This window comes from Curcuma longa, chromosome 19 (assembly GCF_044706935.1).
Source record: "Curcuma longa cultivar G26 ecotype Majalengka, Jawa Barat chromosome 19, ITB_CL_G26_1.1, whole genome shotgun sequence".
NCBI lineage: Eukaryota > Viridiplantae > Streptophyta > Magnoliopsida > Zingiberales > Zingiberaceae > Curcuma > Curcuma longa.
In genome coordinates this window covers 657,301-678,231 of record NC_133879.1, presented here as the reverse complement: position 1 = coordinate 678,231, position 20,931 = coordinate 657,301, and the positions used below count along the sequence as shown (strand labels likewise).

The following is a 20,931-nucleotide window of genomic DNA, read 5'->3' as shown; positions in this document are numbered from 1 at the left end:
AGATAGAGATGAATTTCGAGGGAGGAATGCAATGATATAAATTTAAAATAAAATTTGGTTGTGAATTGCGCTTTTGCAAAAAAGTCCAGCAAGTTTCAAAAATTATAACTATACCCTTTCCTTAAAATATATATTTTTTTTTCGTTAGATAACAGACGCTGTACTAAATATTTGCCTGTGCATTCGATCAAAGTTTCTACAACTGATTTATTTAAGCCACTTTCTCCAGCTATTCCAATTTAAAAGAAACAAAGGGGAAAAAAAGCACTGCTCTTTAATTTATTCGAGCTGCTTTCTCTGGCTATTTCAATTTAGTTGCTATTCTCTCTAACTACTTCAATTTAAAAGAGAAAAAAAAACGCTTCTCTTAAATTTATTCAAACTACATTCTCCAGCTATTTCAATTCAAAAGAGAGAGAGAGAGAGAGAGACAGAAAACAATTCTCTCAATCCAACGGAGACCAATCTTTTGTCGTCTCTTGTTCTTCAGAGAGTGTAATGCTGTGGCATATTCTGTATATCGATCCCTTTCAGCTTCACTACCGTCTCGACGTGACCTTTGAGAGTGTGCAGCTCCCTCAGCCTGGCGACCTCGGCTCGCTTCCTCGCCTGCTCGGCGATCTCCGATATCTCCCTGAAGGTGTAACTGTCGTCAAAGAGCTGGCCTGAGGACTCGGGCTGCTGCAGTCCATGTAAGGACCTCTGAGCCATCGCCCATTGCGCCTCTCTCTCGCCTTTGCCGTAATCCTTCTTCGAGGTGAAGGCCGTCTTCGTTATGGATACGGAAAAAAGAGTCAATCTTTTTTATTATTATTATTTTATTTTATTTGGATTGCAATTCCAGTAATTATCAGGGATGATATACCTTGTTCTGGAGAAGGTTGTCCCACGCCCTGCCACTAAGACCGTAGCGGATGACGAACTTGAGAATGTCAAGAGGGAAGTAGGTAATCAAGCTGTAGAGCCAAATGATAGCAGCCCACTGCCATCCGATGCCATGGATCCTTGCAAAACCCCATCTGGCATACACAGCGATGCATGTGGCCACCTACAATGCATGTTTGTGGTGGTCAATGTTCAATTCTTACAAAACTATATATGATTTCGTATGTTAGGATCAAGATGAGATAGAGCTTACAAGTTGCGCAGCAATGAAGGCAGAGACCAGCAAGAGACCGGGGCGCTCGATGAAGGACCAGCTCATGGACCTAGTGACGAAGATGAGTGCCTGACTGATGATGCTGACTTGGAGATACAAGGCCGCCGTTAGCTCTTGATCGTTGTGCCTGATTGATTTCACCCCAAAATATTTCTGCGTCGAGCATGATGATTTTGGTCAAATAATCGCAGTATTCTGTAATTCAATTAATTAACTGCAGGGCAAGTAGAGGCGCTGACAGGGAAGAAATCAGTGTCATGAACGACGTGGAAGAACACGACAGTCATAACGGCGAGATAAGCACCGAGAACGATCCCGGTGGAGAAGATTTCGCGCAGCTTCCACGAGTCCGGCTGCGGGGAGGGTTTGACGCGATCCTTGGAGATGGTCATGATGGTGCCATCGTTTAGAATGGCGATGACGAGGACCATGAAGGGCGGGAAGTCGAAGCGCCAGATGAGAGCGATGAGCAGGAAGCCGAGCACGATACGGATGGTGATGGAGACAGCGTAGATGGTGTAATTCTTCATACGCTGGAAGATGGCGCGGCTGGTCAGCACCGCGCTCACGATCACGCTCAGACCCGGCTCCGTGAGGACGATGTCCGAAGCGCTCCGCGCCGCGTCCGTTGCGTCCGCCACCGCGATGCCGATGTCGGCTTTCTTCAGAGCCGGCGCGTCGTTGACGCCGTCTCCGGTCATGCCGCAGATGTGCTTCTTCTCCTGAAGCCTCCTTACGATTTCATACTTGTGCTCTGAAATTGGCAAGCACATATATAGATAGATAGATCGATAGAGAGAGGGAGAGAGAGAGAGAAATTAAAGGACCAAATTGCTACCGGGGAATACTCCGGCGAAGCCGTCGGCCTTCTGGATGAGCTCGTCAATGGGTAGGTGTATGGTTTCATCGTTCTCCCCGTTGAGGAGGGTGGAGGAAGGGTACATGTTGGTGCCCATCCCGAGCCTGCGCCCAGTCTCTTTGGCAATGGCGAGCTGGTCTCCAGTGATCATCTTTACATTAACCCCAAGGTTGAGGGCACGGCGGATGGTCTCAGCGCTGTCATGCCTCGGAGGATCGAAGAGTGGCAATAGACCCAGGAATTGCCATGGACCGCCGGCGCTCTCCTTGCTTGCCTCTGGCACCTCCTGCCTTGCCACACCAAGAGCACGGAGGCCACGTTCGGCGAACTTGCTGATCATTGCATGGACCCTTCTCCTAGCATCCGCTCGCAAGTTGCAGAGATCGATGATCTGATGTGCAAGAGAGATTAAAGAAAATTCAGAAAGTTGATCTTAAAAAGAAGATAATGAAAATCTATAGCTCCATATGTGCACCTGCTCAGGAGCTCCCTTGCTAGCGCGATGCCATTTACCCTGTGAGTCGATGTAGGTGATCGCCGTGCGCTTATCCACTGGATTGAAAGGCAGGAAATGAACTTCCTCAATCCCTTCCCTTGCCTATTGAGATCATGAGAATATTGTAATCACTTAATCTCTGTGATAAAATATCAACGATGTCTCACGTCTCACCTCTTTGGGATCAGCTAACATCCCTACAATGCAAGTATCAATGGCATCTTGGTTCTCTACTCTGGAAGCCCTTGCTGCATACATAACAACCATGTCCTTGTCCACGTTCTTCACGAACACCTATGGCAAACAAATGAAATAGTAACAATAAAAATAATAATGAGAAAATGATCGACAACTTCTCGGAAAATTGATAATTGAGGCTAAAGAACTAATTAAAATCTCACCTCGATCAAGTTTTTGTCTACAGTGAGCTTGTTGAGTGTTAGTGTACCGGTTTTGTCGCTACAAAGCACGTCCATTCCGGCCATCTCCTCGATGGCTGTCATCCTCTTGGTGATGGCCCCCTGCTCTGACAGCCGGTGGGACCCGATCGCCATCGTGACGGACAGCACGGTGGGCATTGCGATCGGAATTCCACCGATAAGCAGCACGAGGAGGTTGTCAATGCCGTCCCTGTATCTGCGGTGCTGGACGGGGAACATGACGATGACTTCTACGAGCATGCCTACCGCGATCGAGCAGATGCAGAAGTTGCCGATTGCGGTGAGCACCTTCTGGAAGTGGCCGACGTTGTTGGTGCTGTCGACGAGGTGCGCGGCTTTGCCGAAGAAGGTGTGGACGCCCGTGGCAATGACGACGGCCTCGATCTCTCCTTGCTTGCACGTGGAGCCCGAGAAGATCTCGTCACCGGGGTACTTGGTTACCGGGAGGGACTCTCCGGTGAGGGCGGACTGGTCAATCTTGAGCGGGTCGCCCTCGAGGAGACGGGCGTCAGCTGGAATGATATCGCCGAGCTTGATGCTGATGATGTCGCCGGGAACAAGGATTGCAGCGTCCTGCTCCGACCATCTCCCGTCCCGCAAAACCTGACCCACATTCATCCACCGGATTTCAACTCACCTTTAAAGATGATAGGGTACTGAATCGGGCAGTTAAAGATGATAGGCACCTTAGTCTTGGGAGCGAGGCCAGCCATGAGAGCGGCGGCGGCATTTCCGGCGTTGTTCTCCTCGATGAAGCTGATGGTTGAGTTGATGACCAGGAGGACGATGATTCCGATGAAGTCCTGCCAATCTGGTGGCTTGCCCTGTTTACAGACCATGAAGCAATGCATCATGCAAGTTTATACTGTCCAGACTGCTGTAGGATCAATAGAATTACCCCTCCATTGGCCAACGCAATGGCCATGATGGCGGCTATCTCCATGACCCACGACAGCGGATTCCACATGAACCCCAGGAACTTGAGGAGCTTGCTCTCCTGTTATTTATTATTTAAAAACAGAGTTACAAACTGAATAACTTGTGTGAAGAATATCCTTGATTTTCCCCATTTGGTTGGAATGAAGAATGTTTGTAAAAAGTGAAGAAATAGAAGAAATCTAAATGGACCTTCTTTTCCTCAAGCTTATTGGGGCCGAAGAGTCTCAGCCGTTCCTCACCGTCGGCGGTGGTGAGGCCCTCCTTGCTGCATTTCAGCTGTTGGAAGACCTCTTCCACCGGAATTTTCTCCTAATGAATCAAAACAATCAAGAAAAGGGGAAGAAAAAAATATCAAATCAATAGCGCTGGTAGCTAATGAAGACGCAGAGATAGCTAGGACTTGGAAGGTGACAGAATCTAACAAGATCGACGATCTCGTTCTTGATGTCCTCCAACGATACGCTGCCGGCTGCATTGTCCATTCTGCGGATGAGTCGATACCGCAAGCAACAAGAAAGAGACTTCTTCTCTCCCAAAGCTTTTACGTATGATGAGGAAATGAGATCCAAGTGAAGCGGTTGTGACTGAGAGTAAAAGGAGGAGGAATTGAGATAGTCTACGGGACCGAGTCTTGTGGTTTATCATTTGAAGCGGATATGCAGACACGTGCCTTTGAATATTTTTCAAGATAACTGTAACTTCAAAATTTTAAAATCGGTTCGATAATATATCTAACGATAGGATAGATAAACTTATAACTTCTAACTAATAGCTTTAATATTTAAAAATTTTAATTATTTTAATTTTCAAACGAATTAAATGATATTTTATCAACTTCTAACTAATAGCTTTAATATTTAAAATTTTTAATTATTTTAATTTTCAAATAAATTAAATAATATTTTATCGATTCAATTTATTCAATTTTTATTTAAAAATTTAATCGATTTGATTAATTTAAAAAATTTAATTCGATTAGATTTTGATTAATTTAATTTAATTTAATTTTAATTTTAATTAAATTCTCAATCCTATTTATATTAATTAATGCACAAATTCGACATTTTATCCACAGGAATATAAGTATATATCTTTTATTGAAACAAGTCTCCCTTCTCTTGTTCAATCTTTTTCATTCTTATCTGGGCACTGAAGCTTTGATTCAAATCTCATATAAATCCAGAAAAACCAAAATGATCTAAGAATATCAACAAACTTCATTGAAAAAACAACAAAATTATTTAATATCAATCCATAACTCCTGAATCTCACCTAAGGATAAGGATAAGTAAACCGATTCAATTCACTTATTTCAAAATTTTGATTATTTTTTTTTAAAAAATTAATTAATTTGATTAATTTGATTCGATTTGAATTTTAAAATTTCTTATTCGGTTTAACCGAATAAATCAAATAAATCGAATTAATTAAACTAGAAAAATAATTTATAAATTTTAAATAAATAAATTTATAAATCCCTAATTAATTAATAAATTTTTTATAATATTTAAAAAAATTGATTAATTCGGTCAAAAACTGAATTAATCGATAAAATATCGATTCGATTTATTCAATTTTTATTAAAAATTTTGGTTCGGTTCAAAAAAAATTGATTTATTCAATTTTTAATTAATTCAATTCGGTTCGATTTGATTTTAACTAAATACTCAATTCTAATCTCACCAAGCACAATATCAGAACTCCACAGAGGTTTTAAGTCTTCCATATCTAATAGTTTCAGTATCCATACATAAAACCTTATCTTTCAATGATCTAAAAGCAGAAAACTAAAATAAAAAATTTCAAAATTCAAAGCTTCAGAGGTGACCAAAAAAAACAAACAAAGCTTTCAGTAATTAACATGAGAAATATTCCCTTCGACAAGTACAAATAATGACCAAAAAAGCAGCATGGCAGTAATTTGACAGTCATACATTATGCCCACTGCATTCTCATGACATGGAAAAATTCTACAACGTCCCCTGGTACAACAGGTCCTTCAGCAGAAAGCAATCACTAGAAGAAATCAAATTCTAGATAGTTACCACCAGCAGGACCCTTCTGATTGATAGGAGGTGCAGTTCTTTGGCTTGTTGATGCCGACTGCGTGGACCTTTGAACCTCAATAGGCCTTGGAACCTCTGGTGGACTTGCACACCTTATCAGTGCCCAATTTACACCCTCAAAGAAAGGATGCTGCTTCAACTCCGTAGCCCCGCGCTTATATGCAAGCCTGTGCTGTGGATCCTTCACAAGCAATCCCCTTATCAGGTCCCTTGCAGAGAAGCTCACGACCGGGGAATCTGGGAAGCGCAATGGCTGCCCTACAACATTGAACAATGTGGCCCTGTTACCCGATCCCTTGAATGGAGTCTTGCCGAACAAAAGCTCGTACATAAATATGCCAAAGGTCCACCAGTCAACTGCACTCCCATGACCTTCGCCCTTAATGATCTCAGGGGCCAAGTACTCATGGGTTCCAACAAATGACATTGAACGAGCATCCGTGGGCTCTGCTATGAGCTCTGGTAAAGGGCTAACCTGGTTACAGATCTCAGTCTTACTTTTACGGTTCTTCTTAGACTTGGAGGAGAAGAAACGAGGACCCAAGCATGTTGTGGGAGCCATACAAGCAGGTTGGATGCAGGAGGGCTCTTTGACACAGTAAACTGGATTGCTTCTCTGCGTTGTTTCAGGTTGTGGATTGGAAGACTTGATCAATGTTGGGCTAACTACACATCGAAGGGACAGATCAAAATCAGAGAGCATGATATGACCATCTTCTCTAACAAGTACATTTTCGGGTTTAAGGTCACGGTATATAATGCCAAGCATGTGGAGGTATTCAAGTGCAAGGAGGATCTCTGCTACATAAAACCTGTAAATTCATGGTGTAGTATGAAAATCTTGTAAGCAAGAAGCAAGATTAATTCAAACTCTTCTTGTAGCTTTAGTTTCGACTACTGAAAACATGATAACTATTTAACTACTTTGCTCAGTAGTATAGAATTTCTGCTACTGCAAACATCAAGGTAATAAACAAAAAATTGAAGTAGCTGATAACCGAAAATTTATGTGTGATTATAATATACAAGTGATATTGTATTTTGAGTTAACTGAATCATTTCCCAATTCAATGCACACTTGAACGGATGTAGATGGACAATTTGCTAAGGTCAAGAAATGTTAAAGAAACATATATTGGGTTGCATTACCAGAATCTTATATGAATATTTCTCAGACAATGTGAGCCTGACAGAAAACATGTCTGCTGAACTACAGTTCTTCATCCTTCCGCGATATATAAATTCATCAAGCTCACACTCTATGTGAAAAAAAAAGAGTTAAACCTGGTGATAAAAATCCAATCACCTAGCAGTGATGAGTTAATTAATTTTACAAGGTTCAATGATGCCATAGGTTCATATGATTGCTAAACTTCATAATACAACCAAAGATAATATGGATGACCTACTAAAATAATCAAAAGCCATTCAGTTGCTCTAATGGCCTAATTGAACATTTTTATTAAGAAAAACTTATTAAGCAATTTAGTAAAATAGTATATTCTAAACATAGCTCATAACATAATGTTGATTAAGATTCCACTAGATACTCTTAAATAAACATCTATTTGTGAATTAAATACTTTACTCTAAGTAACCTAGGTTAATTCTTTAAATCAAATATATTTTTATATACAAATAACACTACAACAGTTTATTGTCGATTCACATGTAATTTTCTCAATACACTCACATACACCAACTTAAGTTATAAAATTTGATCGATCGATTTTATGAAAGGGCAATAATAGGTGGAATTACATGCCCTTCAAACAGATTTCCACAAGCTTGCACAGAAATTCTCTGTAATTCCGACAACAGTTCTAGCAAGCAAGTAGATAGATGATAACCATGCAACTATTGTTCCATATATACAGAGTATATATGGGAGCTTATAGTAATGACTATTTAAGATTAACACTTCTCACTGCAGCAAGTACAATTTAATAAATGGATAAAGAATAATGCCAAACTTTTCTAGCTTAAAATTTCATTCTATTTGGCTTATTAAAAAAAATCCTAGGTATATAGAAGTCTCAAAATGCTGTAGTCTCTCACTATTGAATAGTTCTGTGCTGGGCTAAAAGAAACATCCAATGATCTTAATTTTGACATGATCGAGAATGAAGTACGATGCAGCCATAATTACAAGAAACAGACACTGAGATGAACACTTGAGCATATACATATGAAAACATGTAAGAAAACATCTAATATTAAGTAAAGGCTCGAAATTGGGGAAAGACATAGTGATGGACTTACTTCACTGCTTGTTCAGTAAAAAACTTTCCAGGTTGCCTCTGACGAAGGATATGCAAATCTCCACCAGGGCAGAATTCCATTACCAAACATGAGAATTTATCAGTTTCAAAGTGGGTATACAGAGTTGGAAGAAAAGGATGATCTAGACATTGCAGAATTTCCCTCTCTGTTTGAGCTCTTAGAAGTTTCTTACGACTAGCCAATGATCCCTTGTCCATGACCTTCATAGCGAAATAACATGATGTGCCACTTAATTCTGATAGATAAACACTACCAATATCACCACATCCCAACCTCTTTAGCAGCCTAAAATGGCTTAAACCCATACCCCCATCTCTTGACCGAACCATTTGGATTCCTTCCCATCTAGAATCATTTGCTTTATGGGGTTTAGTGATGCTGCTACTGAAGCTACTACACGAGCTTTCATCACTGATGTCACTGCTTGTACTGGGCCTGCACATACTACTTTTCCTGTTCTCTAAAACATCGGCTTTGTCACTTAGCCTAGTACTTCCACTAATCTTTGATACACTGGCATTCCCTTCATTCATCTTAGCAGAAATTATGCCATTGTTTATACAGGTTTCAGAATCATTTGTTTGATCTAAATTGCCTTTGAAAATTGTAGGCACTTTTGGCTCGACTGTTTCTGCACCCTGTGTTGGTTGTTTCTTACTATTAATTGATTGGTGCATGTCATTATTTTCTGCAGAATGGATAACATCAGAAGGAACCTCATCTATTTCAAGATAGTTGATTGGTTTCTTAACCTCTGAAACTTGGGTCAAAATATGCTTTCTCAAGATCTCATCTGCAGCCACCGGTTTCTGGGATGCAGTATACTCTGATTTGCTAGGATTTGGAACATGCTTTGGATTGGGAGTATTTGATTCTAGATTCTGATTGACAGATGTTTTCACGAGTTTTAAAGTGTCGGCATGTGATGCAATCTCTGAAGCCATTAGCCAGCAAACACTGCAACTGGTCCCTCTATCTGGTTAAACTACACAAATATTTCCTCACTTATCTGAGGAATATTTGAAGCATCCCAATTGAAGGACAAAAGATTTTCTTATCCACGACCTATGGATCTTCTCAGGCGAAAATCTATTAGAAGAATAATTACAATAAATATCTCAAAAAACCAGCAATAAAACCTTTTTTTTAAAGAAAGACACGGATTCTCCAACAGATAAAGTGATGTACTACAAGCATGAATTGTAGGACATACAAGACATGCAAAATAGACTTGACAATTTTTTTTTGGAAAGAAGATGAAGAGAAAATTGGGTTGCTGGTTGCTAAAATCTCAATCCAAAGATAGTAATAGATACCTCTGAGAAAAGAAGCTCCAGCCCAAGCGATGGTGCCTATCACAAATTGTAGGGAAAGCAATGGAGTCAGGATATGAAAGAAAAATCACTAAAGATCCATTTTCTTATTTTTACAGGAATGCAGCAGAAAAGATCTTCATATAGTAGTAGAATGTGGAGAATTCCCAAAGCAACTTAAGGACATCGGACCGCAAGGCACCAAACTCTAAGGAATTGTTAAAGGACTGGGGAAAAAAAGCTACATAAAAACATATCAAAAGTACAAACTTTCCACCGCAGCAAGGATTGTGGACCATATGCCAACTTAAATCGAGCAACTTTTTCTCTATCTAAGGAAAGAAGTACTAGAGGCAGCCTGGATCATGGAGTCGACAACTTCATATGATCCTTCTTTCCAGAGCAAAATCAAGTTGGATCATATCAACCTCAAAGAAATGCAACCTTTATTCAAGGTGGAAGGTAAGAGAGGCCTTAAATGGCATCGAGGAAGAATATTGTTACAAAAAGATGATAACTATGCATCAGAAAGAGTCTTTGACTACTAGTTCAAGGAGTGAAAACGGATCTAAAACCTAAATCAGAACGCCAACCCGGTTAAATTCCAAACAAAAGCAAACGTGGGAAACTACGATGCTTCAGATTGAACAAGTCAGATAAATCGAAACTATAATGCTTCAGATAGAACAAGTCAGATAAATCGATAGAGGAAAAGGCCAAAACCATACCTTGTTCTCATAAAGACAAATTGTTAGCTCTCACAACGCAGATGCTGAATGTTTTCGCCAGGTATCAAGTAAATGGAGAGAGGGATAAGGAAAAAGGGAAGGTTCAAGGGAGACATCAACAGGAAAGTTCCACTTCTCAATGGATGTTGTATGTGGGTGTGCATTAGTGGCGATAGTGCATGGAAAGAGGATAGTGGTCAAAGCAAAAGCAAGGTTTTTTATCATTCCATCATCTCCCTCTCTCACTCGTCTCAATGCCCTTGTTCGCCAATACCCAAGTACAGTCCCCAATATGTTGAGACCGATCTGCATGGCTCTTTCATTCTGAGAGCTTCCCCTGGTCACATGAGCCAACCCATCTCCCCATAGCTTGATTGGCATTCCAAAGCCCCCATTTTAGCCTTTTGAAACATTGAAAAATATCCTCCAGTCACTCAACCCTAGAAATCGGCCCTACACAGCAAGTCTAGGATTAAACTAATCAATAGCAATGCAGTGCCATTAGCATAGGATAGATAGCTAGATATATCTAACCCTAAAAACACCATCCATATCTTTTGAATAAGAGAGGAATGAGGAAGAGAGAGAGAGAGAGAGGTTGGAGAACATGGCTAACCCGTGAGGTGAGAGTTAGGTTTTGGAATGCAAGGGTTGGCATGTGAACTTCACCTGCAATTAGCTTCCAAGATTCAAGGCGGGTCCAGAGCTGGCAGAAAGAGCATCAATGGCGTGCTCGTTCATCAATCCAACAGTGGACTCCTGGCAATTCGCGGAGTTGGAAAGACCAGGAAGCAGAAGAGAGAGATATGCTTCCCGAGATCAACCGTCAGTCTCCAGTTTACTCATTTACAGTGCCGGATATTTGTACCTCTGGGACGGGTTTTCGCTTGCACTCTCCCAGGGTTGCTTCTGTCATCATCCTTTGACCAAAATGGACAAAATCTAGACTTTCAAAACCAATGATCACGAAATTGAATAAATCGAAATCCTGCAGAAGAGGGCGAGTTCGAATCCTGACGAAGTCAGGCAATACCATCCTGCGTCGTGACCAATTGTACTTTCTTGATTTACCTCCTCACAAATGGTCGTGGGGCCGACCGTGTGGGGCGCTAAGGTGGCGGATCCACCTTTTTTTACAGAAGAATAAATCGAAATCGAAATCGAATTAATTAATTTTTAAAAAAAATAAATCAAGGCGAGGGAGCTTTATCACTAAAATTCATAAAATCAATCAAAAATCAAAATTAAAAAATATATATTTTCAAACTCAATCAATTTAGTCCGTTATTTCAATTTAATCGATATTTTGCTCAACTCTTCCTTTTCTCTTTTACAAAAAAAAAAAATAAAATCCACTACCCCAATAACCTCATACGATCGATTTCACGACCATTTATTAGGAGGTAAATTGAAAAATTACAGTTGATCACGACGGAGAAGAATATTGTCTCGGCTTCGTCGAAATTCGAACTCTTATCCTCTTTTGCAAGTCTGCTTCATCGTAATCAACTCAGCTATGTCCCGAGGATAAAAAGATGAAATCCGCCACCTTAGCGGCTTCACACGGTCGGTCCCACGACCATATGTGAGGAGATAAATCGAGAAACTGTAATTAACTACGTCGACAGAAGAGGGTATTATCTCGATTTTGCAGAGATTCGAACTTTTATCCTCTTCTGTAAGTTTGTTCTATCGTAACCAACACAATTATACTCCGAAAATCACTTCCTTTTCTCTCTCTCTTTTTGAAAGTGGTGTCCAATAACTGGAATAGATAAAGAAAAGTATGATGTTTGGCTTATCATTTAATACTCATCTTCCAACCATGGATTGGCCATTGCTCCACTGTATTATAAGATGGTCAAATATTTCAGAGCTGGAGATGAAGAAGTTTGTGGAGGGCAAACTAATCTCCTGTGCATCTTCGGAATAGAGTAAACCATGAGGAATCCAAGACTCGATGCTAAAGATCATTAATTGGTGCATTCTCTTTTGAGAATCCATTGTTTAAGAGACCAAAACAGAGCGTTTTGAAGGCTATGCATTGGAACAGGAGCTAAAGCACATGCAACTGTTGTTAAGCATCTCCCTAAAACTCTATTGCATCTGTAAAAGCTCCAAAATCTGTCATAAATAAACTAACTGCCGTCTCAGTGAGGGAGCATGTGGAGTGCACATGCTGCACTGGGAAATGCCGACTCCTAAGGGAAGGGCATCCAGAGAACCAAGAACATCTTAAAACCCTCTATTTCAGATCCCTCATTTCAGGCAAAACTTGCATCACCATTCATTAGCAGCAATTTTATTTTATATTTGTGCCTGTCGAGATATAGCATCTCAATGCAGCACAACTTCATGTTTCCTTCGCCTCTCTCTTCTGACTGCTAAGGCTTCCTTCTCTTCACCCTGTTAGTCGAGAATCAAAAATTAACCTCTGAAAGTAAGATTTCAGCATCAACAAGACAAGGCAAATACGTCAAGGAAGATCATATGGGCATGGCATGCATAACAAGATAGAGTGGTTGATCTCACATGGAGCTCTAAAGAAACAAAGTTGTTGGCCCAGTCTAGTGACATTTGCCAATTGTGTGCAGGACAAAAATAGGTCCTAGCCTCCCCCAAACCCAACCCATAATAGATATCAAAGAAAGTTAAGTAAATTACAACTAAAAGAAGTTAAGATTCTATCATATGAAGAGTGATAAGGATTTCAGAGCACATAAAACAGATCTTCAGGTGCACAACATACAAACAGATATGCAGAGTCAAGAGTAAAAACTTGCCTAGTTATAAACAGAACAAAGATACTTGTGAATGATTCCATAGTCAAGTAAATATTATTTGGTCAAGTGAATCTGGAATACAACTTATACACACTCAAGATCAACTTCTAAAATATTCATCATTATTGAGATTTGAACTATGGTCATCTTATTTATTTTCTTGAATGTTTTGTCACTGCACTACATTCGTGTGAGCACTTTTGCTTTTAACTTGCGTGCTATTACATCCTTCTTCTTCTTCTTGCTTCTCTTCAGTCTTGGACAATCACTCTTCATGCGCTTTTCAAATTTTTCGTACATGACTTACAGTTATGTTGCTTTATCTTTATGAGAAAAATCTTACTTGTTTCCTTTGTAAACTCATTATTCTCGTGCAACAGTTCCATAACATACCAATAAAGACCTAAGGTGGTCCTTAAAATGGAAAAACATTCAAAGACGATAACGGTGAAAGTTGTTAGGAAAATGGTTTCTACTTTGTGCCCAGTTTGACCACGGTGTTTAAATGATCACAATATACGTTAAATATGAACTAACATCGATGCGTCGAGTGTGCAAGATTTGTTTTGCTGAGACTAAGCTTGAACGAGTGAGGATCCAAGAAGGCCTGATGGTCGACAAGCTTGGAGATGAATCTAAAAACGTGTGACTCATGTATTGTGTGTGCATGTTGTACTTCTGAATTTGTTTCAAGTAGAATGATTGTTTAAGATGGAATCTTGCTTGTAAGTAGAGTTATTACTGTACTACAAAAAAGAAAGTTTGAAGCATCTGGTGATTACAAATGATGACGGGAGTTCATAAAAAGGCCAGATCATGCAGTTAAATCCAATACATAATCGCAAAAAATTGCACGAACAACGAAAAGAGGCATATTATCACAGTATGGAAGCTATAAATCCAACCTTAATTGCGTCAGTCCATGGTTTTGGAAAAGTGTATTTACAAGGGAATAGTGGTTATGCCAGATATAATACATGCTGTTCCACAGATCCAAAAGATACAAAGTGTTCTCTTCATTATTACTCTACACATCTTACATAACCAAAGAAAGGAGTAATAGCCTTATCAGTATAGACATTTGAGATATGTGCCAAACCTCAAAGCAAGATTCAGAATGGAGGTCATTGATCACTGATGTTGGAATGGGTGACCGTGAACTCCTATGACGTAATGGATTAATCAACAGCTCTTTGTTCTTCAAAATTGTAGCACATACCAACATACGTGGTCCAGCCAGCATGCAGGGAAAAAGTTTGGAGAACTTGATCCACCAAATTCTCGAGGAAAAAAAATCTGTAAGCTGGAGATTTTTTTCAATCAATCTCCACAGTTTAATCATATTGTATCTCCTCGTCTTTTCCATTCTTCATAATGAACAATCCAACCATGTCAGGTTTTTATTGGTCTCTCAAAAATACAAAAATAAACATGGACTCATAATAAGAGAAATATTGTTGTATTCAGTAGCTTCTTGTATGGGAGAGTGGATCGTAATCATAAGCTTCACCTGCCTTGACAAAACGTCCCTTCACCCGCCTTCTAATATCTGCCCTAGCCTTACGTGAAGCATATCTGATAGTTTTCTCAAACCTGTTGATCACGGAAGATGGAAAATAAGAAACTAAGCGTGACCAGGTATATACAATTCAACCTTAAATCAAAAGTTCTTGGCACATCACATAGAAATATGTTACTAGCATTTTGGTGTAACTCTGTGCTATTCAGGCTTGGTTAAGACTGACATGAATGTGGACCCAAATATTTGGCATGACTATTTTTAAATAAATTTAAATGTGATCAATGGAAGTAGAGTGTCCGCTCAAAGTGCCAACCTCTAAGTGTCAGTATCCTGCATATACACGGAAAGGATTGATGAAGTGTCCGGCTATATTAGTTAGATGTATAGACTTGATATAAGTGGAAGATATAAGAGAGTGGAAAATAAAATAAAATTTTAGCTATTATAATAAAAAATAATATAATTGATTTGATTATTAATGGTAATATAGTTTTGTATAGTACTCAATAAAAGGATAAGATGCCCCCACGGGCGTAGCTGAGTTAATACTCGGGTGGTAGATTGTCATATGAAAGTAGGGATCGAATCCCCGAGGGGAACAATCTCTTGGGGAATAAAATCCCTTCCACCTAAAGAGACCACTCAATCATCGTAATTTACTCCCTTCAAATCACTGTGAGGTTGGCATTGAAGGAGGCACGGGGTGAACGTGTTCACCTTTTGCCATATCAATAAAAGGATCAAATCTATGAGGGGTGCTCGGAGTGAGTGTTTCACCTTTTGCCACATCAATAAAAAGGATAAGATTCATGAAGTTGACCTCAAACGATGGCTAGTTGAAGCAAAAGAATTACTTATTCTGCCTACAACAATAAAGTAGACTGACAATACTTCATGGTGGATTTAGTTCATATATTCTTTATGAAGGGGAGTCTTGGCACAACAGTTGTTGCCGTGTGATCTAGAGATCACGAGTTCGAGTCTCATGAACAATCTCTTGCAAATAGTTTATCTAAGATATTCTTTGCATGTTAATAGTGTATGTTGACCTTAGGGTTCAATGTGTATGGGCAAGAACATCACAAACTTATGCAGGCTTTATAACTATTTAAAATGATTAAACTTGGCAACAAAGAAAAGATAATCGACGTTTTATTTCCATGGAGAAGCCCATAGTTAAGATTGTGGGAAATGAACATTCATGTGTAATGGTTCAACTTTTAAACGGCAGAAGAGCAAGTTGCTGGTCACATTGCACTCATCACAAAACGTGGATCCATGGAGAAATAGAATTATTTTATTTATAACATCCAAATGTAGACCAAGAAGAACATAAATGGAACAGTAAGAGGAATTCCATTACCAAGTATAAGACTATAAATGGAGAAGTTAGGATCACCCACAAACTTTACACCTTGTTATTAGTAAGTTCTTAAATTTGTTGTCACATTGTCATTGGTAAACTTATTAGTGAAGCCCCCATAGGATCTCATCCAAATGCTTTACAGGAAGGCAAATTGGCCACTAAATAAATGTCCTAATCCTTTAGTTAGTTGCTCATTATATATATACACAGAGAGAGAGAGAGACTGGAAAATTAGTTTACTAGGTCAATATAAATCCTAAAAAGGCAAGTTTTAAGAAGGAATCGAGGTCGAAACTTACTTCCGTTGTTTCTTCTTTTCCTTGTAACGTATAAGAGCAGTTTCCCTGCAAGACGTAGGTATTGAGGAGCTCCCTGGACCAGCATGGCACCAAGGTGGTTCACCCATTAAAGGCATTTCTGACATTCCACAATCTCGATAATCTCCAGTATTGCTTTCACCAGTTACACCAGAAAAGGAAAATGATACAGCTAATTGAACTTGGCAAACTGGTAAACACTCGCTAGAATCTGCAATTCCTCCAGGATTGGACATCATAGAATCAGCAGATACCGCTTTGCTGCATGTTGATGCCATTTGCTTAACCTTTACAGCAGTGACATCCAAATATGATGATCAGATATCACTATTGCTTCATTGTTTGAGTAGATTAAGAAAGGATTGAAACGGCTGCTAAAGTTAATAGTCATGCTGCCATCACAGATCAAGCCATTGCTTGCAACTGTCAATTTACATTATTGAAAAGGTTGACTTAAAGAGTTAAGATTACCCAACAAGGGTTCACGGTTAGGCTGGGTTGGGTGCAAAGATAGGAAGAGGGGGAAAGGGACATGATCACAACTTTGCACATGGGATTAATCAATCATGTGCAATTTGTATTACTTTCCCTCTCCTGCTCCTTCCCCCTCCTAACTTTCCATTTAAGTAAACCCAGCCTTACTAGCAAGAAGATTGACAAGAATATTATGATACTCATTATCAGTTATATTTAAGTTTTTTCTAAAATAGCATCAATTTATTTAATTAAACTAGATAAATCAGGAAATGATTATGAAGAACCTTCATTCTTCTTGAACTAACCACAAAGTTTCTTTTTGAAGCAGATTAAAACTCTGGTTTTTCTACTAGGCAAACAAATTTCCAATAGGGTTCCTCACTAATGGTTTCATGCAATTCTATAATATAGGTTTGCACCATAGAAAGAAATTTAGTAGATAACTCAAGTTCAGTTGGTATCTAAGGATAGAAGCAATTTCTTACGAATGCTACTTGAATTGAGTGGAAATATGAAATGCCACAACATTTACCTCTTCTAACAAGTCATCATTGCAAATGGAATTGGTAGCAGAATTGTCCTTCATGTCAAAGTAACTATCTATTCCAGCATCATCAAAAAGATCCCCAGTTTGGTTATGAGATGCACCAAAGAGTTCCTCATAATTCTCAAATTTATTGTCCACATCATCCATGGTGAAACCATCATAGAATTCTTTGCAGAATTCAATATCATCAGCTCCAGGACAACATGGCTGTAACATGAAAGTATGAAATTCATTAGTGTATGCTGAGACAAAATCATGAGTCCAACCATTCTCAGAAATTATCCTGGAGAATTGCACTGATCTCCCACATAATTGCAAAGGTAAAATGATTCTCACTAGGGAAAAGTGTGCATTAAGCACCTTCAGATCACATATTGTTGTACTACTTAGCTGCCTGTTTATCACACTTATCATCTTCAGATTACATATTGTTTTATGGATTTTTCTGATTTCCATAAAACTAAGTGCCATAGATAGGCAGCTGAAAAGCACAACAATATGTAATCTGAAGGAGCTTAATGCACACTTTCAAATATTAACACACCTTGGGTGTTGTAGAATCCACTGAACCAGCTTGTTCCTCAGCACTACAAGACATGACATTGACTGCAGCTGCGGAAAATGATTCAGCCAAGTGATTGGTCTCATCATTTGCACTCAGCACATTCTTTGTTCTCCTGCTGCCACTATTGGCCGTACTACAGTTCTCTGGAGGTCCCCACCAATTGTTGGCACTGTTCTCATTGATAGTCACCAATCCTTGTTCACAAGGAATCTCTTTGATTTGAGGGTACTCAAAGAAAGACCATATCCTTGAAAATTCTGCTGCTGATGGACAGCCTGAGTAGCAGTTGATTGTCTGCCTCTGGTGTTCTGAAGTCAATGTTGACCCAACATGGCCATTCCAATCACAATTTTGGCAAAGGGAGGCATTTTCTTCGATGCACCTAACTGCAGCAGGTTGTGTCATGCACCGATCACATAACAGTGTACGTGAATGCCGCCGTGAAAGAGAATTTGCAGAATGGATGTTACGGTCACAAGATAAGCATAAGGAAGCTGCATCAGACCTACAGTACACAACAGGTCTTTGTTCTGTGCAGAAATCACAATGTCGGACCATGCTTGCTTCACTGGAAGAAAATAGCTTAGCTGATAAGTACAATGGCTCTCGACAAGATTTCAGAATATATAGCACAAATTGATACTTCACCCTAAAACTTTATAAGCATCAAACTAATCTCCCAGTCAGAAAAAATGCTGGAACAAAGAGGAAACTAAGGCCTTTGCTCAGCAGTTAATCAAATGAAAACGCACTCCTAGAAAGTTTAAGAACCATAACGACTTCGATCCACTGAATCTCTCCAACATACAGTCTGCAAAAGAGCAACTCCTTTTATATTTACCAATTATTTGAGAATATATATCTAACAGACAAATCAAGAATTATGAATTTGTGATTAAAAATTCAGATTTTTGGAAGTCTGTACCTGAAAAAAAAATTTCCTTCAACTCGCTAAGCTAAAAAGAACGTATAAAGGGGAGACAAAAAGTCAAGTCGACTTTTCAACCTCAACCACAAACCATTAGCAATCGTCATCTCCAATAATGGACCTTCTTGATTTTCAAAATAATAACTTTTCACTGACCACTCCAGCCAATAATTTTGTCAGGTAAAGAAGTTTGAATAACGTTACAAACAAATCGATGCAAACTGGCAAATCACAGAGATTCTTCTTCATTTTGACAGTCTTATTCAATTTAAGTTTCCATAAAATTCAAAGGAAAATCAGGCAGTCAGGAAGGAGTAGGAAAAAAAGTCTAATTTAGAACACGAAACAGCAAGCTAAGAGCCAGATGCCTGTTTACAACTAAACCAATAATTTCCACATTAGTTCTTCCCTTTCACTTGCAAATCAGCAACCAAAACACACAAGAGCGGACTAGAAACAAATCTTTCCTACTTAAACATCAAACCTCACTTCAGAAGAAAACTCCAACTAATCACTCATTTAGAGCGGCAGATACGCAAATCATACAGAAAAAAAAAGAAGAATAAACAGAACTATGATCGAGCCGTTACCTATGCCGAATCCTCTTCGCGAGCTCCCTCAACTCCTCCGTCCCTGGCAATTAGCACAGAAACCCTAGCGTAGAGTGGTCGATTTGAGAAGATCGGAGATTGGATTGCCCCCTCCCGGAGTAAATTGAGATAGAGATGACGAGAGGCAGAGACGGAATAGGATTAAACCCCAGGACAGCCTGCGGGACCCGCAAAAAGCGCAACGCCTTTGCGCTTTCCGGTGGCACTGTTGTAATATAACCATCTTTTGCGGCCTAGAACCAACCCTTTTCCGCCACTTATTCGCGGCACGGAATCAAAGCGACAAAGACAAGCGAGTAACGAAAGCGAGCACAACTTTTAATGACCAGAATGCCATCTCCTTTCATGTAAACTGCGTAATTCTCCTGACTCCGGCTGGAGCCCTGGCCCCCTCGCCCAGAAGCCCGCGTTAGCTCGTTAGCGCATTCCTCAAGATCGTGAAACTGCACGAGGACCGCCAAGATCATCCTGAGACTTCGCCAAGAAAACAGGAACGTTTGCACGGCCACGTGTTCGAGCATCTCCGCCGTCGGACGAGCAAAGAGCGTCAGTCATAGTGGTCCAGGTTTCCAAATTTGGAAATGGCAGGCGGAGCTAGGAACGACGGCGTCAGCGGCTATCAAGGTCCTCCGACGGTGGCGAGATGGTAATTTCGATAGGCTCCGGGAATCAATGCAGCACGTGACCAGACAAACCGGCGGTCCCCGCGCGATTGGACGTCCAGGCTGGCTGGGTTATCCATAAATCGCATTAAACTGTGCTTCATAGGTACACGTGTCTGCTTTAAGGGGGGAAGTTATCGCGGCACCCAGCGATAAGTACAGCCAGGTGGCAATTGCTCATTTGTAAACGCTGAAGTGTCGGATGACGTCGACGGATATAAATATTCATAAATATAAAATTCTTATAAATCTATTTCCGGGTCACTATATTGGAATTTTAAAAATAAATTATGAAACGTATAATAAATTTTAAAATTTATAAAATATGAGACTAATTGCAAGAAAAATTAGAAGAAAATCAATCGATCTTTTTAAGTCAACCCTACGGCCCAGTAGTGATTTCTTGGCCCACGGACTGGTTAGTCCTGATGGCCCAGCTACAGTAACCTGAAGTGAATTCATAATGGCATTCAAGAACAACAACAACAACAAGGAAAACACACACACACATTAATTTCATGATTAGGAATAAGGATTTTGATAGCAATCATCCCATTTCAATTTGTGTGGAGCATTTAGTTAACTTTTTTGAGTGCCCAATTGCTTATTCTTTTTCTAGTGCGCAATGGATGAAAAGTATGAATTGCATTGTACACATCTTGATTTGGACCTTTGTTTTTTTTATTTGGGGCTGTTTAGTGTTTGCCAACGGAGCCTCCAGTTAAATTCCAATAGTCGAAGGAAGACGCTGTTTGGGAATTATTATAAATTCTTACAAAAAAAAGAATACGAAATCTAAACATGAGTAGCAAGTATATGTGTGGCAAGTATAAAATATGCAATAAGAATCATATAATATATATTTTGCAT

The 20,931-nt window shown here is 39.6% G+C and overlaps 3 protein-coding genes across 4 annotated transcripts; all 3 read right to left on the bottom strand.

The window, feature by feature from the left end:
- Positions 1–486: 486 nt before the first annotated feature.
- LOC141812443 (plasma membrane ATPase 4-like) lies at positions 487–4,375 on the bottom strand. Its single transcript, XM_074700433.1, has 12 exons — positions 4,316–4,375; positions 4,083–4,202; positions 3,853–3,951; positions 3,641–3,778; positions 2,916–3,557; positions 2,689–2,808; positions 2,494–2,616; positions 1,998–2,409; positions 1,399–1,913; positions 1,139–1,312; positions 866–1,048; positions 487–768 (listed from the first exon to the last, which is right to left on the bottom strand). Exons 1-12 carry the CDS (start codon positions 4,373–4,375, stop codon positions 487–489), a joined length of 2,868 nt encoding a protein of 955 aa, XP_074556534.1.
- Positions 4,376–5,749: 1,374 nt separating this feature from the next.
- Positions 5,750–11,012, bottom strand: LOC141812444 (serine/threonine-protein kinase D6PK-like). Its single transcript, XM_074700434.1, has 5 exons — positions 10,953–11,012; positions 10,284–10,736; positions 9,559–9,594; positions 8,222–9,331; positions 5,750–6,771 (listed from the first exon to the last, which is right to left on the bottom strand). The coding sequence occupies exons 4-5, from the start codon at positions 9,184–9,186 to the stop codon at positions 5,910–5,912; spliced, it is 1,827 nt and encodes a 608-aa protein (XP_074556535.1). The 5' UTR covers positions 9,187–9,331; positions 9,559–9,594; positions 10,284–10,736; positions 10,953–11,012; the 3' UTR covers positions 5,750–5,909.
- Positions 11,013–14,007: 2,995 nt separating this feature from the next.
- LOC141812579 (zinc finger protein CONSTANS-LIKE 10-like) lies at positions 14,008–19,497 on the bottom strand. 2 transcript variants are annotated; one of them, XM_074700588.1, is made up of 6 exons: positions 19,379–19,497; positions 18,509–18,671; positions 17,840–18,428; positions 17,281–17,502; positions 16,254–16,558; positions 14,008–14,659 (listed from the first exon to the last, which is right to left on the bottom strand). In XM_074700588.1, the coding sequence occupies exons 3-6, from the start codon at positions 18,416–18,418 to the stop codon at positions 14,530–14,532; spliced, it is 1,236 nt and encodes a 411-aa protein (XP_074556689.1). In that variant the 5' UTR covers positions 18,419–18,428; positions 18,509–18,671; positions 19,379–19,497; the 3' UTR covers positions 14,008–14,529. The 2 variants fall into 2 exon arrangements, with proteins under 2 accessions (XP_074556689.1, XP_074556690.1); XM_074700589.1 differs by lacking the exon at positions 18,509–18,671.
- Positions 19,498–20,931: the final 1,434 nt, after the last annotated feature.